Below are 17,784 nucleotides of genomic sequence, written 5' to 3' on the forward strand. Positions count from 1 at the left end.
ACCAGATCTTACCCACTGTGCAGACTGGCCATGCTGCCTGATGTATAGTTTAAGAACCCACTCACACACTATAGGCATCTTATATCCTGTCGGAGCAAAATTTTGTGGCAAACAAGCTGAGCAGAACCAAGACCAGGACCAAAACGGACCCTCATAAATGGAAACTATTGAATCATGTGTTCCAGGAACTTATCCAGTTGTGGGAAAACCTCTGATAGATCGGTTTGCCTTTATTAACAATGATCAACTGGCAAAATTCTACTCCAGGACACCATGTAAGAAGGCTGTATTGTATGCTGTATAGAAATACAAATTTGATGAGGATGTTGGCACAGACAAGTTATCTAAGATCTATATCTGTTTATTAAAGTGGACACCAATACAAGGTGAAATGTCACCGATCCAGTTATTAGAATGTAAATAAAATAATATGGTCACTAATTCCTGATCTCACATTAGGGTTGTAAATAATTAACTTATATGTTTACTGTTTTTGTTTAATGAGCAATGTTAAATCAACCAAGGAACTAAGCCTGAATAAAATAGCTAATTGTGATACTTGGATTTGTAAGCTTAAATAGCAAGTTAGCGATAACTGGATGTAAGCATCGATTGCTTGACATGAAACTGCTTTATTATTATTGTATAAATGCACAATTATAAATTGGTTTTATCAGAAATTGGTGCCAAAATAACAAGTATATCACGTATGGAGATTGGTTAATAATTTACATTTCTCAAAAATAAAATGGTGGCATGCAGCAAATTTACTTCACACTACTTTATACACATAACAGCTGTGGTCGTTTTACTGACTGTGTCCCAAAATATTTTGATTAATAGTGAAAAGAATGCATCATCGGTACATATTAAACAGTCTGCTGTGTCTCACCATTTTAAGTTTCATTGATTACAGAAGCTTAACAAAGAATGTACAAGGGTGTCATAGCATGTTTACTGAAACTGAAATCTCAGTGGCAGATTAGGTTAGATTTGTACTGTAATACAGATTTAACAAATGTACTATTAAGTTGTCTTCATTGCTGTGGTGTTAAATGCTGTACCATATTGGGTTTTATTCACTGCTATTTAGACTGAAGACTGGTTTGATGACCATAAACATTTTAGTTTTGCATGTATTAGTTTACTAAATGTCAGTCCGTCTTAAAGTTTGCTAGGTTTTACTTTTGTTCTCTAAGGCATCATTCTTGACCTGTGCACTGATCTGTTTCCTCCAGCCATTCCAGGAAAGTCATTCCAAACTGAATCATGTATGATACCCCCCTCCCACCCTAGTTATTTTGGTAGTAACAGAGGTCGAACCTTTTGAGAGTTCTATGATCTGTGCTTGTCCGTCCAAACAGTCCAAGTACTTAATGCTGTGCTGCTTTCATTATTCAAGGTATCTGGGTTTAGAGTCACCCCTTTTCTTGCCTACTTAAGCAGTCCTCCACAGGCTCAAGACTAGCTCCTGCAGATTACGTATCTATTAACCATTGTGCTGTCATATTTAATATACTTGACTAGGTTTTGTGATCCCTTTGTCCATAAATATGGTCTCTGCCATTGTTAACCTTCTACAACTACCACTGTAGGTGTCTTATATCAGCACTAAACCATTTACCCCTGCCTTTGTGCACATTAGATTTTATGACATTTAGCGAATATTAAAATATAGCCCAGTAAACATTGTTACAGGTGATTTACAACATTGTGACCTAGCAATGCTGTGAGCAAATTGACTGTTTAAACTGGGAGTCTGAGCTATTCTGAGTAGGGTGTTATTAATACCTGGAGTTGCTCATCTATACTATCAGATTAGAAGTTGCAATTTCTTCATTTTACCTTGTATCTAGGCAGGATATAGGTGTGTCTTGTCTAGCAATTAGTACATTGCATTCATTAATTTTAAAAAGTAAAAAAGTAAAACTTTCAAACCTACCTTCAGCTACACTCATGAACTTGCAAAGCATTTGCAGGGAAGGAGCTGCATGTGCGTGGGCTGATTCATTTGCACTGCTCATCACTGGTGGCTTGCTTTACTCCTCCCCCATAACCAGTTGCCCTGCCCGTAATTAGCTTTATACTTGTGTGACCCCTTCCACTGCACCACTTCATCACCGAGTCATCTTGCTATAACTTCATTTCTTGGCACCAAGGACTAATACTTGTCACTTAAATGCATGCACAGCATCTTCAGTCAGAATTCTCCTTCCTGTACAAGCCAAAAGATGATGGAGGAAGCATGCCTGATGCATCCTTTCTTTTGCTATTTTTGCCTCTCTGCACCTCCTGCTCACTCACACACACATACTCAAACTCAGTACAGCCACCTGGTGGTCCACCTATATCAGTGCCATGTAACTTTCAAAACAACTTTATAATTTCTATTTCGGTTCCCTCTTTCATGCACCCCTTTTGTATTCCTAAATTTACTCGCCATAAATTTTACCACTGCATACATCTTAGTCAGGGACATTCCTCTTACTCCATACATATACAGCTTTGAAGTAGTTAATCTTAGCATCTGTTGTGTAAACAACAAATGGGCCAAGCTTGAATTATGGTTTGAGGAAAACAATCTTAACTGTATTAGGAATAACTGCATCATGGCTAAAAGATGATTTATGGATCCCTCCCAGTATCTCTCAAAGCGCTATCATTTTTAATGACAGCTGCCACAGAAATAGACAAGGGTGCTGTTCATAACATTGGTATATAGCAGTCACATTTCCTTGGAACCTTAGTAGCAAAAAGTAGTTCAGGGAGGGAGTCTGACCCAAACTGCACATTAATTCAAATAACTATTTCTAGTTCCACAAAAGTAAATCTTGCCACAGTTTATAAACTCCTACCATCCTCTCTCAGTAAATAAAAATTTTTGTTTGACTCCATGCTTTTACAAACCAAACTTCACAACACAAACTTACCATGCTAGGGGACTGTAAAATTGACTTCCATTGACCGTAAATGAACGGTTTAACAGACTCACTTTAATACATAGCTTCACCCAAATCATTTGTGGCAGTATTAGGACAAATATTTCCACAAATAAGCAGTAATGAATAAATGCAATGCTGACTTATTTTTCCTGAAGAACTTCAGTCTCTCTATATATTTCCAAACTTCCTCAGTGGCTATAACCCTGCACTATCTTTGTGGTTCTTCACCATCCCCCAAACCTGCCTAACTATATTACCACAATAAAAATACCAGAATCATCTGAAAATACATTGCTAAGGGAGCTCAGTTGTACCGAATGGAATCCCCTGTCTGAAACTGCTATCCCTGACTTGGCCCTAACCATATTCAATATCTTCCTCCTCCCAACACAGGGACAAGCTCTACCCATTAAAAAGCAGGTGAGACTGTGCTACCAAAGTCCCACGGCTAACCTATCATAATCATCATCAACCCCCCCTTTTCCCCATTTTCTACATGGAGTCAGGGTGCCATGTCACCCATTGCCATCTTTCGAGTCAGTGCCACTGTTTTACAATCTTCAGTATTCATCCCTGACTGTCGCAGGTATTCTCTCACACAATATCCATTTCTTTACTGGACACCCTTCTTGTCTGTTCCAAATATTTATCAGATTGTCTTCTGCTTTCCTGAACATATGCTCAAACCACCAACTGTCCTCCTTGACCTTCTCTGCAGTTGGAGAAACTTAAGCTCTTTCTCTGATGTCCTCATTTCTTTCTGTCCATGATGTGCGCATCCTGCCACCTGTCTCAGTCACTTCATCTCCATCACCTATGGCTAACCTCTGACCTAGTGCAAAAAAAAACAAAGCAAGTGACCATGCCAGAAAGGAATGGAAAGCCCATCCTTCAAACTCTGATAAAATAAACATTTATAGGAATCTGCAAAAAAGTACCGGAATGGACACTAATGTAACCAAAGTGACTTTCCAAGATGGCTGCACACTGATCAACAGCTTAACTTTCACTCTCCCAGTGTGAAATAAAGAAACTGAAAGACAAGGGCCAGAAGGTTTGTCACTTTTAGTAAATGTATTTGCTATGTAGTAATACACTACCTAGATGCCAGCAAAGAAGAAACTGAGAGCGCCTGGAAAAAATAGAATATGTGAAGAGAAAACACTGACTGGGAAGAATCCTGCAGCTATTCAGCAAAAAGCTGCTCTAGCTTTCATGCAAGATATGGCTTCCAATAATCTAGAGGAAAAATAAGTCATATAGGCTCAGAGCTGATTAAAATAAATGAAACACTGAAGAGGTAGATCTACTCAAATAAAAGGCTGGAAAAATGGAAGATGCTTTAAACAGATATTCAGATGTTCTAATAAAACTGCAGAAATCAGAGGTCAAAATGAAGGAAAGGCCTTCCAAGTATGAGACTGCTCAAGAAAATGTTTCAGAAAATGGTAAAATTAGAGGACAGAGCACATAAGGAATACCTGAGATTTTCTGCTGCACCAACTACAAACTAGAGGAATTAATATACAACCAAAGCTTTCTGTTGCAGAACAATGGAACAAACAAACAAACCAAAGTCATTATGGTACACTATAAAGACCACAGCTAATAACAGAATATTACATCAGTCAACAGAAAAAAATCTCTAGCCAGACTGTCTAAAAGACATATTGGTCAATATTTGCAAACCCCTGAATCCTCATCACTAGCTATTCTACACTACTGTCCAACTGGCATCTGTTAATCCATTAGACTCCAGTCTAGACTGTTGGCCATTCTCTTTCTAAGCCATAACTAGAAAATACATCAAAAGAGTTATTAAAAACGATACCATGCAGTAGACACTATAATGTCTATACCATCTGATTTTAATAATGAGGTACATATCACTTGCCTGCCACGTGCATATATTTTAAACTTACTCTTACAACAAAGAGTACTTGCTTTCTTTAAGTGTACAGCTGTCATTCCTCTGGCCAAGACCTCCAACCCGAAAACAGCTGAAACTACTGACCTATAGTAAGCATTGAACCCAGAGCCAAACTACTTAAAACCCTCAACATAAATAAGGCACTTGAGTATCTTACAATATAAAACATAGTCTTTGTTACTTGGTGTCCCACTCACACAATAATGTGGTTATGATCGGAGACCCAATCATAATCCTCTTTATCCTTATTTGGTCATTGTCTTACTTCTCTCATTGTTCTGAGCCTAGCCAATAGTCTGTATGTACACTTTAACCGTGATAAAGAACAATGACATACGTAGTGTTAAGAGACAACTATTTGGTCATGTGTAAATGACAAAATCTTATTTTTTTTGATGTTGGTGATACCTTCGGTTTTGATGCACAGGATTTAACCATAATTTTCTGTCTGATATTTGATCACTTACTGTTTGTTATACTGATGTACTGTTTGGTTTTACTAAAATAAAAGGCTATACATTTACTTTTCCAACTTTTTCTCCATGTCTTCTGTTTTTAGAGTTTGCTTCCTGTATCTGACTGGCCAGTCTTATGACTGGTCAACTAAGCTGGGGGCAGAAGCCTCCTCTGATCAGTTCTGATATAACGTTAGGAGCCTTTTGTTATGGCGGTGATGCTTGTAGTTGTGTTGTTAGACTTCTGATTCCTCTTTTTAATTTGGTGTGAAAATGTCCAAGTATATGGACAAAAGCAGTCCACAGCTGTACTGTTCGGTTTTGCTGAAATAAAAGGCTGCCCATTTACTTGTCTGCCGCTTTGCTCATGTCTTTAGTTTTCAGAAGTTTGCTGTGAGTTTGTTAGTGTCAGAGTACTGTGATCGATTTTTCCTTTTTTTGCATTGGCACATAATTGTGCAGAATTGTCTTGAGTTGTCCTCCGAGTCTCCAGGTAAATGGGCTTTGCACAGCTGGAACTTCCTGGTCAAACTAGCATTATAATTACCCCAGTGGTGCAAAGAGACAAAGCCTTGACTGCAACTTAGATGACCAGAGCGGAGTTAGGAAGAGGAGAAGTTAAGATATAAATGGCTATGAGTTGCTCGTACTATGGAATTGATATGGTGATTTCTGGACTGCCACTCTTGCTTAAGGCAGAGTTCTAAAAGCATGGAAAGAAATAGCCAGTCATGAGATAGATGTGAGATGCAGCTACAAAAACTGGTGATGGTGGCTTTTTTTTCCCACGTTCGTAGAACTGGAGTGTTGGTAGCCCATGTAACAATACAGGTGCCAACATCACCACCAGGGGCAGGGTTAGGGCTTAAAGTAGAAATACCATCCTGCCAGGAGTAAGGAGGGCACCACCAGCAGTCATGGCTGCTTGGATTATAGGCTGCTCTGGACAGCTTGCCCATAATTTACTGGATATACCTCTTTAATGGGAAACAGTGAGCTGACTGTCTTGAGAAGCTAATCATCAGAGATGGGGCAAAATGTATACAAATAGCATTATGATCACACTTAGTTTGCCAATTACATCTTTGGTGTCTCAGTATTTTACCTCGAATTTTAGTACCCATATTCTTTTTATAGTACTTTCTGGAAGTAATGTGTATCATCTGTGTGATTTTTTTTTTTTTTTTTCATTCCTTTTTTTGTCAGCACCTTTTCAGATGATCTCTTTCCCAACTAATTAATGTAGTGATACATTCAGCATCAGCAAGTATATATTTTAGCACTTGCATCCATAGATTTGAAATCTAAAAATTATGTAGATAATGGTACAGAAGAAAAATTACTTTAAAAGAAAGAAAGCATTGTTCGAACATGATATAGTAACAGAAAATGGCAGTTGTGTTCTGACAAGAAATCACAGCAGGAGTATATCAGAGAAGCAATAGTGTTTGCTCTTGTTTTACAGGCAGTAATGTTGATGTAATTTTTATTTATTGTAATATGTACTATAACACCATGATCATGAAACATCCATCCCACTGTATTTATTCCTTTGTTGACTGTGTTAGACCCAAAAGGCTAGTAGCTCCTTTTCAGGGGAGAACTGAGTGGCATTTATACTACTGGGGGAAATTTGGCCATGGCATCAGGGAACATCCTCTACTGTTTTCGATAGGTGTCTTGCAATCTTTTGCATCCACCTGAGGTACCACCAACACAAGCAGATTGTTTAACATCTCATCCAAAGGGTGGTACATTCAGGAGTGCAGCGTCAACATTATGGAATGGTATGGAAATAGAACCCACAACCTTCTGCACCAAAGATGGGTGTCTTTCCTGTTGTACCACTAGTATGGTCATCCTAGGTAGTAAAACATTCTTAATAGTGCTGAAGTTGATAGTTTACCATTTAGTACATATTGTTCACTGTGGAAGATGCACCTAATCAAGATGGGTACCCTGGAAGTCATTGTGCCATCAAAGCTCACATCACAGTTCCTTGTCAGTTGCTGTTAACTAACAGCTCGAGTACAGAAATACTCATGTTATAATATATAACATATGTGTTAAATACTCACAACACAATGGCAAGTTATAAATAAATAAAATAAAATGGCAGTTATTAAAAACTTCTACAGGGAAGGCAAAACTCCTGCACCCCACCCCATACACCTTTACTTTATAATTCTCCCTTCAAGGTTGCTGCATCTCAAAGAAAGAGCAATAACTGACAGGCAAGGGAAATTCTCCTTCATTGTCACTCCAATGTCTGTGATGTCAGATCACTGCAAGAACACTACACCAAGTAATGGTAAGTGGAGCAACAGTACAAAGGCAATGACAACTCAGGCTGCCATGTTCGAGCAACAGTGAAATGATCACTGTGATATACTTGACTCTAAGCTAGTTAAGACTGCAGTTTTCCTTCGCTAAATGCAATGTATTTAACAACAGAGACATAGTGGGCTAAAAGGTAAACTTGACAAAGTATTCCTATAACATCTGTAACATGCTAGTGGTATAAGGTATGTCTTCATATCATTAATGCTGGGTACTGTCTATTTTGTTCATAGATATTTTCTAATGAAGGGCATTTCAAGAATCGTTTTGGAGTTCGAGGTCGGTCTCCAGGTCAGCTGCAGCGTCCAACAGGAGTTGCTGTGCATCCCAATGGTGATATCATTATTGCAGATTATGACAATAAATGGGTTAGCATTTTCTCACCAGATGGGAAGTTCAAGGTAAGGAAGCCACTAATGGCAAACATTTCATAAGTCAAAATTGTGTTGAGATTGTCAGCAGACAGAGTGGGAGCAGTTGTATTAGCATGCTGGTTCTAACATAATTTAGATATGGAAAAATAGTAACTTGGCCTCTGACTGGTGTGTGACTGCATCTGTAGTATACATTTTGATCTTTTTTGGAGAACAAGAAAATTCTGAGGTAAACTATTACCAGTGCCAGAAAGTTTGCTCTTCAATTTTCCCCTTAGAACGTGCATGTTCTTTTACTTCTTGCACTTCAATTAGCGTAATCGGCTATTACTTTAACAGGCTTTGTAGCATTTATTGTTGCACACTTAGGTGCTATCAGCACTAGCTGTTCCTACGCAGTAACAGCACCAGTACTTATTAGTTATGACCACCCCTTCTTGTATGATTGTAGAGCAATTTCCTGTGCTTTTTCCTGCTAACCTGGTGCACTTGGGCATTCTGAGACAGTGTGGCAACTGTCTAATGTACACAGACAACCCTCTCCTCTTACCTCCTAACACTCATACCTGTGAGAGATACACTTGTATCACTAAACTGGAAGCAGTGCACGCTCCAACCAAGACTGGACTTGCTGGTCAAGTGGAGAAGATCAACACCTGCAACTCACTACAGAGAACACACAGCCTTCCAAAACACCAACCATCACAACCCCACATAGAAACACAAACCATACACCCACCTTCACTGAGGCTGTCAATAAAAATTTACCCAAACAACAGAGACCCCCGAGACAGAAATGCACTTGACCACCACAACACCAACCCAGAACACATAGCTCACCACCACAGTGTGTCCCTCAACCCAAGCCCTTAAGGCAAAATACTTTGCCCAATGTACTAATCATAGGAGACTCAGTTGTGAGACACACTGATGTTGCACTCACTAGGTTGAGCAAGGAGAAGGTGACAGTCACTTGTCTATCAGGTGCCAGGATTCACCACATAACACATGCATTCAGGTCACTCCACAACAAGTACAAATATGACTCAGTCATTGTCCATATGGGTGTGAATGACCTGAGACGTACCTCCCTGGACTACATGAAAAGAGATGTGATGGAACTCTCGGATTATGTGTCCCCTGACAGTTATGACCTTAGCCCTGAACAGTATTCTACCATCACCCAGAATTATACCACAGTACGAGCAGAAAATGATTGATTTCAGTAATTGGCTAAGTTTCTGGTGTCATTCTAAGGGGAGCTAGTATCTGTCTGCCTGGGACGACATGATCGACAGAACTTGATGCTTTGCCAGAGACAGTCTGCATCTGTCACCCCTGGGATTCCAGGTACTGGCTAAGGCTCTTGCCACCCCTATAGCGCCTTTTTAGGCAGTGTTCTAAAGATCAAAATTCCACCATAACAGCTACAAACAAATGCAATCTGAGGGTCATGCTGCTCAGTGCTAGAAGTCCAAATGTCAAGATGCACTCGCTCAAAGCTCTCCTCAAAATGGAGAATGTTGACATCTGTACTGTACTGTAATGGGAGACCTGGTTTAAAGAGGCAGAAAGCACCCCTGCCCTCCCAGGCTGCAACTCATTCCATACCTTTCGGCCGAAGAATATGGCCAGAAGCTCCAAAGGTGGTGGTGTCTCCATATCCTTAAAGGATACACATACCTCTAGTCTGGTAGCCCAGCATAATGCATCCGAGATACTTCAGGTACAACTAATACTGGATAAGACTGCAATACAAGTCATAGCCTGCTACAGAACCCCAAACATATCCCTAGACTCTCACTCCAACTTCCTAAGCACCCTGGAATGTATCAAGGTCCAACCCAATACTCTCATACTGAATGACTTCAACTACCCTTCTGTCAACTGGGAAAACTATTCAAGTACCAATGTACAGGCCCAGTGCTTTCTGGAATTTATCAGTTCCAATGCCCTGGACCAGCTCATTCTGACCCCCACTAGAGGAAGCAACCTGGTTATCACCAACATGGGAGAATGTTGCTCCACACCTATAGTCAATTCCTGCCTGGTTAAATCTGATCACAAACTGATCACCATGGAAATCTCCATCTCACCTACACCCCCCGCTAAGGTGACCACCCTGAAAAATTTCTCTAAAGCCAACTTCGGGCTCCTAAAAACAGAGGTGGTTTACTTCACGACACCCATGCCAACAGAAAATAGCTGCATGACTGCCAAATCATACACCAATGCACTGTACAAGCATGTACACAAATGCATGGACCTTGCCATACCAAATAGAACTAAGACACTCTCCTCCAAAAAAAGGAAGCCAATCTGGTGGCCCCCAGCCATCAATAAACTCTACAACAGAAGGAAGAAACTGTTGCAGAAAAAAATGAAGTCACAAGACTGGAAAACCTCCCTTATCAGTCTCAACAAAAAGCTGAGATCCCTTATCAGATCCTCTAAAGTCAGATATGAAGGCAGAATTGTGGCCGACACCAAAAACAACCACAAAGCCTTCTATAGCTATATCAAAAACCTCAAAGGCAATACCCAGATTTGCTCTGAGTTATTGCACAATGGTACATCCTGTACTGAGCCAGCAGATATAGCCAACAATACTGGCCAACAGTTTCAGTGCCAACTTTACCCCTCTCTCCCCCCAAGGGCCCTATCACAATACCAGAAGAAAGCCTGATAACCACCATTTCTGCAGCACAGATAAAAGCTGCATTGTCCAAAGCCAAGAATACAGTGTCCATGGAACCTGATAATATCCCTGACTGCATCCTACATGAGCTACAAAATGAAATGGCAACTACATCTGTGTGCCCTGTTCAGTCACAGCCTTACCTCAGTCTATATCCCTAACAAATGGTGCACTGCTACAGTCATCCTGCTCCATAGAGGGGAAGCAACTACAGACCCTGGGAACTATCACCCCATTAGCCTGACAAGTCTGGTATGCAAAGCGGTGGAGCGCAACAACATGGACCTGCTTAACAAAGATATAGAAAATCTCCAAACTCTTGACCCCACATAGTTTGGCTTTGTCAAGGGGAGATTCTGCCTGCTGAACCTGGTTGACTTCTTTGAGGCAGTCACCAAGGCTGTGGATGAGGGTAAGTCAGTGCATACAGCCTACCTCGACCTGGCCAAGGCCTTTGATACCATTTCCCACTTAGGTATCATTGATAAACTCACCAAACTAGGAATCAATCCTTATATCACTAGGTGGGTTGCAAATTGACTCACAGACAGGACTCACAGAGTGAAAGTTGCGGATTCTAAGTCAGACTGTTGACCATCACGAGTGGAGTCCCACAGAGCTCGGTCCTGGGCCCACTCCTGTTTGGCATCTACTTCTCAGAAGTCCAGGCCAACACAGAAGGACTCTGGCTGACCAAGTGTGCTGATGACTGCAAGCTAGGAGTCAACTCCACAAGTGATACAGACATCCTACAAAAGGGCCTCTCTGAGACTGACTGGTGTCAAAACCATGGCCTGAAGCTTAACGCCAAAAAATGCGTCATCCCCTTTGGAAAAAACTTAGTTCCCACGAATTATCATGTTGATGGGAGCCCACGGAATAATGAAGGGGCCATAAGAGATCTGGGCACCCAGGTAGACAGCCACCACTTCACCTTTGACCACCACATTGCCACTGTGGTTAGAAAGTTCTTCTACGTGGCATATCTTATAATCAAAGGTTTTGCATCCAGGAAGAAAGAGGTCATCATCCCTCTCTACTCATCCCTCATTAGACCACTCATCGAATACAACACCCCATTTGGCATGTACCTGACCAGACACCTACAACAGCTGGAGAGGCCACAAAAGTACCTCACAAAAAGGATCCTAGGCCTTAAACACATGTCCTACAAGGACAGACTCATGAAACTTCAGCTGTTCTCAGTCTCTTATCGCCTACTTAGAGGTGATCTCTGCTTGACTTACAAAGCCATGTCCAACCCAGCCCTACTTAGGTTTACCATAATGCTTTGTATATAAAAGAGGACGGAAAAATATGTGCTGCTGCCAGCACATATTATTTCGCCCTCTGGGGATTTTTGATTGGCCCGTATGCCAGTATACGAGCCAATCAAAAACGCGCACAGCGGACCCTCTTCTGTTCAATGTGGAACATCAAGCAGTTCCGCATTGAACAGGGCTCCGCTTTTTGATTTGCTTGTGTACCGGTATACGAGCCAATCAAAAACACGCACAGCGGACCCTCTTCTGTTCAATGCGGAACATCAAGCAGTTCCGCATTGAACAGAGCTCCATTTTTTGATTGGCTCATGATCGGCTCATATACCGGTATATGAGCCAATCAAAAAAAAAAAAAAAAAACAGTAGGAAAGACTCCAAAATAGGGATGTCTGTTTTTTGAAAATTCTGCGATTTGTCCGGGTTTTAAAACCTGGACAAATCGCAGAATTTTCAAAAACCGCCCGGACAGGAGCCCAAAAAAGAGGACATGTCTGGGGAAACCCGGACATATGGTAACCTTAGCCCTACTTGAAATGCTACACCTAAAGAAATCTCAATCCCCCCATGCCACACACTCCAGAGATCATAACCACATTACCACAATTAACAGAACATGCTGGAGGGACAGGTTCATCTCCCAAAGACTGCCAATACTCTGGAATAAGCTTCCCATTCATGTCAAGCAGAGCACCTCGCTGGCCCTCTTCAAAAGAAATCTTGATGAGTGGATGGGTAACAGAAAGTTCACTCCAGGGATCATTCCAGTTACTGTATATGGGGCACTGTGAAATAACGTCATGTGGCATGATGCATGGGCGATTTTTTTTTTGGGCTAGGCTTGTAAAGGCTCCAGGGCCATTAGCCTAGTACACACCTATGAACCTATGAACTGGTAATGATCAGGGAAGTGAGGCAGCAAAATACATTTATAATGCTATTTGACATTTAAAAGTTCTTCTTTTATTATAGTGAGGGTGATATACAGCTGAAAGAAATGCTTTACCTGTTAGCAAGCTTCAGCGTTTTCATATTTTGAAATATGTTGAACAGTAAGAGAGCAACATCAGTCACCAAAGTTTGCAAAATTAAGTAGTTTGAATTCCCAAGAACCTCACTACTTCAGTGGTTGATAAGAATATAAAATCTAATTGACTTCAAGGGGAATGTCAGATAAGTGTTCTTATGGTGAAGGAGCAGTATAATAATAAATTATATGAGTTTTTGCAATAAAGAACCGCAGGCCTCAAATATAACTTCATTAGTATTACTAGTTTTGAGGAGAGACTATCAACTTTGGAAGGCCTGAAAGCATTGATTGAAATTAAAGACCTAACTCCTTTGCGTACTTCAGTTTGCAATTTACAAACTGGTCATACAATCATAGGCTTATAAAAGGCAAGTCGGACCAGAGGCCATGCACACCTTGTCAATATCAATGTTCAGGCACCACTACCTTTGGCAAGTAGGATGATTCCAGTAAGTCCTGGTGTAAATTTAATGACAACCATCCAACTGTTAAAACTGTTTGAAGGATAACAGGGAATCACGTTGTTTGACATACTGGGACAGTCTGTTCCAGAGCAAGGGGAGTTGCAGGATAATGGACCTCTGTCTCCATCTAGTATTTATTTCTTGATGAATGTTTAGATCTCTGGTTCTGGTGTTGTCAGTATAGTTTAACTTGTTCAGGAAAAGGAGGTTAAGCAAAGCTGATCTCTAGGTGCATGGTAAGTTAGGCACAGGTTTCTCCTCAGGAGGCTGTATGACACTAAGTACAAGTAGCTAACGTTTTTGAGACCAGACATACATTTTTGTTAAGAAATCCTGTGATTTTTTTTTTTATAGGTTCATAGGTTGGTACTAGGCTATTGGCCCTAGGGGCCTATACAAGCCTAGCCATAACAATTCCCTGGCTGTTTCTTCCCAGAAAATTTACTTCCCTGATCCCCTGTCTAGCAGACTGACTGATGTGATCCCCGGGGTGAATTTCCTATCTCCCATCCAATTGTCAAGGTTCCTTTTGAAGATGGCCAAAGAGGCGCTCAGCTTGACATGTATGGGCAGTCTATTCCAGAGTATGGGGAGTCTCTGGGTCAGGAACCTATCCCTCCAGCATGTTTTGTTCATTGTGATGACCAGGTTTAGATCCCTGGTGCATGTGGCTCTGAGGGATTGGGATTTCTTTGTGTAGCATGTCCAACAGCACTGGGTTTGTCATGGCCTTGTATGTTAAGCAGAGGTCGCTTCTGAGTAGGAGATATGTGACAGAGTATAGCTGGAGTTTTTTTTAGACAGTCAGCATAGGGCATCTGCTTTAGGCTTGTGATTCTTTTAGTGAGGTATTTCTGTGGCCTTTCCAGTTGTTGCAAATGTCTTGTGAGGTACATACCAAATGGGGTGTTGTACTCTAAAATGGGTCTAATGAGGGATGAGTACAGTGGGACAATGACCTCCTTTTTCCTGGATGAAAAGCCCTTGGTGATGAGATGTGCCACATAGAAGGATTTCCTGACTGTTGTGGCTATGTGGTTATCGAAGGTGAGACCACTGTCCACCTGTGTCCCTAAGTCCCTTATCACACTTTCGGTGTTTAGTGTACTGCCACTTATGTGGTAATTCATGGGTATGTGTTTTTTCCCAAAGGGGATAACTATACCTTTCTTGGCATTGACCTTGAGCCCATGGCTCTGGCACCAAGCATCTGTTTCTGTAAGGCCCTTTTGTAGAATATCAACATCATTTTGGGATTCAATAATGGCTCCCAGTTTGCAGTCATCTGTGAACTTTGTTAGCCAGAGTCCCTTAGTGCTGGCCTGTATTTCAGAGAAGTAGATGCCAAACAAGAGCGGTCCCAGGACTGAACCCTGAGGTACTCCGCTTGTCACTTGTCTGGAGCTGGATTTTGAGTCTGCTACTTTTACAGTATGGGTTCTGTCAGTAAGCCAGTTGGCAACCATTGAGTGACATAGGGATTAATGCCCAGCTTAGTAAGTTTATCTATGATTCCAGAGTGGGGGATGGTGTCGAAGGCCTTGGTGCGGTCCAGATAGGATATAATTTTTGATGTTAGGTAGTCCAATCTCACCTTCATTTTTACATATGGGTTCGGAGCTGATCCTCTGCTCCGAATCAGCCGATTTGCAAGCTTGAAGACTTCTGGTTGGCTTGTGGCTAAGCAGGTATCCCATGGTGAACCAGTGCAATCCCCAGATCTCGTTTGCCGCGTCGACGAGTTTGGATGTGCTTCTTTTGGCTCTGGCCAAGTCCTTTTCAATTCTTTACATTCTTAGGGGATGTTGCATATTTAGTGTTATATTAGTGTTATCTTATAGGCTTTTGCCTAAGTTGTCCTTGTGGACTTTTTTTCACTGTAGTAATTTAGTATCCCGTGTGACAGCTAGTTAGGCACAGATACTTTTTGCCTAGGTAGAGCATTTGTTTTGGCTTTTTTTTCTGCTCTTAATCAACAGGGGCTCCTGTTGATTTATTTGTTCTGCTCGGACCTTTGTTGGTCGCTGTGAACGGTTAACTTGTTGTCTTTGGCCGGGATCCGCTAAGGTGGTATTTGTGGGATTGCTGTTACAAAATTTTTCCTGTGTAATTACACCTGTGTGTATGTCTGTGTTAAATACTTGATCTGTTTAGGTTACAAGACCTAGTTTTCTGTTTTCATAGGACTAGGCCCGTTTAGCTTAGAGGACCTAGTCCTCGTGTAACTCTTGTATTTGTATTTTTGGACATCTAAAATTTTTTCCTCTGTGACTGAATCTCTGTGTGTGTGTCTGTGTTAAATACTTGGTCTGTTTAAGTTAGAAGACCGAGTTTTTCTTACACCGTGCTAGGCTCGTTTAACTTAGAGGACCTTGTCCCTGTGTAACTCTTCTGCAGGGCTAGGTCCATTTTAGTTAGAGGACCTAGTCCTCATTTATTCTCTCTCTTCCTATCTTTCCTCTGGTTTTGCCTGTGTGTCTGCAATGTCTAAGGATAGCAAGGAGCATAAACCCTCTGGGTTCAAAAAATGCATGAAATGCTCCCAGAAAATGTCATGAACGGATGCCACAGTGCTGTCTACTGCTTGGGAGCCATCCATTTGCAGGAATCATACTTTCTCTCCTAGAGTGCTGCAGGAGAGAAAGAACAAGCTGATACTCAAGGGTCTTCTGAAGCCAACCTTTGAGGAAGCTTTATCTAGTTCATCAGCTTCTTCCAAGTCTACAAAATCTAGATATGAATCCAAACCAAAAGCTTCTAAAAGGCCTTCTCAGGCACTGGCTGGTGTCTCGGAGCCACCTTCCAAATTACCAAAATCTGCCTCCTCGACTCCTCAGTCGTCGGAGCCGAAGGAGAGCACCATGGTATCACAGTCAGTCACGGGTGCTTCAGTGCCGACTTCTGAACCTTTGGAAATAGCAGTTGACTCTACTGCATGGAGCTGGTCTGTAGAATCCCTCCTGGTCTCCTTGCTAATCAAGTCTCCATTGCCTCCTAGGTTGAGATCCCCTACTTTATCTTCCAGATCTTCAAGGAGCCTTTCAAAAGAAGATGTGGAGAGGGTAGTACTGAGACTCCTGAAGTTATCTGCTCTGCCTAAATTTTCTTTGTCTCTGACCCAGTCAGTTTCGGAGCCACTTGATCCAGTTTTGTCCTCGTATGTGATTCCTTCTCCAAGACATGTTGGCCTTTCGGAGCCGGAGTGCTTGTTACCAGTGGAGGAACCCTCTGTTCCGACTCCCCTTGCTGCTGCATTGGAGCAGAGTTCGGCTCCAACATGCTCGGCTCTGTCCGTCGTGTCCAGGGACCGAAGCTGTTCTGTCGATGGCAATGGGGAGGGTTTGAATCGATCTTCAGTTCCAAGCCTTCCTCTCGGTGCTTCTGCCGGGGTGAGCTTGGACCCTGCGACTATCTCAGAGCCCATGGCTCTGGCTCCAGTGTCAACCTTGGTCTCTTTGGAGCGGGGGAGGTCTTCAGAGCCAGAGAGGTTGGCTTTTGAGGTGATGAGGAGCATGCTGTCTTAATCTACAGCCCCTGCCAGTGGTACAAGCACTCTTCCCCCCAGGGCACCCACTTCAGTCTCAGTACCTACTCTCTCCAGAGACAGCAGAGACCCACAGCCTCAGGAGCCACCAGCTGGTGGGTCCCCACTCTTCCAAGGCACCCCCATAATGTCCCTTCGAGGAGCCTCCCCCGGAAGAGGGTATGCAAGAGGAAGCATATTGACTCCCAGGATGAGTCACTGACATCGGACACTGACCTCGAGGAGTCAGAAGGGTCCCCCAAGTCCTCCTCTGATGATGTCTCCTTTGTGGACATCCTGGAGATCCTTAAACAGAGGAGTGACTGGCCCACTGTTAACGCTTCTGATGAGGAGTCGGTGTACTTGAAGGCTTTCGGGTCTCAACCCTCTGCCTGTTGGGTATCTCCACTTTTCGACGACCTAATGGATATGGTTAGTCAGAAGGTGTGGGATACTACCGATGCCATGTAGCCTGTTCCCAGGAGACCAAATAAGTTTCTGTCTGCCCTTCCTGGAAAAGAGTTCTTGTCTAAGGGCGTTCCCGTAGATGCCATGGTGGTGGCGGCGGCTACAAAGAAGGAGTTGGTGGAGACTTCTTCCTCTGTTCATCCGCCAAACAAGGAGTCTCAATAGATGGACAGATTTGGGAAGCATGTATTTAGTTCAGTGGCATTTACACATCGATCTCTGAACTATCTTACTCACTTCACGAGGTTGCAGAGGGATCTCCTCAAACAGTTAGGAGATT

At 42.1% G+C, this 17,784-nt stretch overlaps 1 protein-coding gene across 5 annotated transcripts in view; it reads left to right on the top strand.

Annotated features, from left to right (window-relative positions):
- Nucleotides 1–17,784, top strand: part of TRIM2 (tripartite motif containing 2) — a 1,116,451-nt gene that overhangs the window by 1,009,128 nt on the left and 89,539 nt on the right. For all 5 annotated transcript variants that reach the window (XM_044062463.1, XM_044062466.1, XM_044062467.1 and 2 more), the window contains exon 8: nucleotides 7,901–8,068. In XM_044062463.1, coding sequence (XP_043918398.1) covers nucleotides 7,901–8,068 — 168 coding nt within the window. The remainder of the gene's footprint in view (nucleotides 1–7,900; nucleotides 8,069–17,784) is intronic.

The sequence above is a fragment of the Protopterus annectens genome, chromosome 2.part1 (assembly GCF_019279795.1).
Source record: "Protopterus annectens isolate FY-2018-M chromosome 2.part1, PAN1.0, whole genome shotgun sequence".
NCBI lineage: Eukaryota > Metazoa > Chordata > Ceratodontiformes > Protopteridae > Protopterus > Protopterus annectens.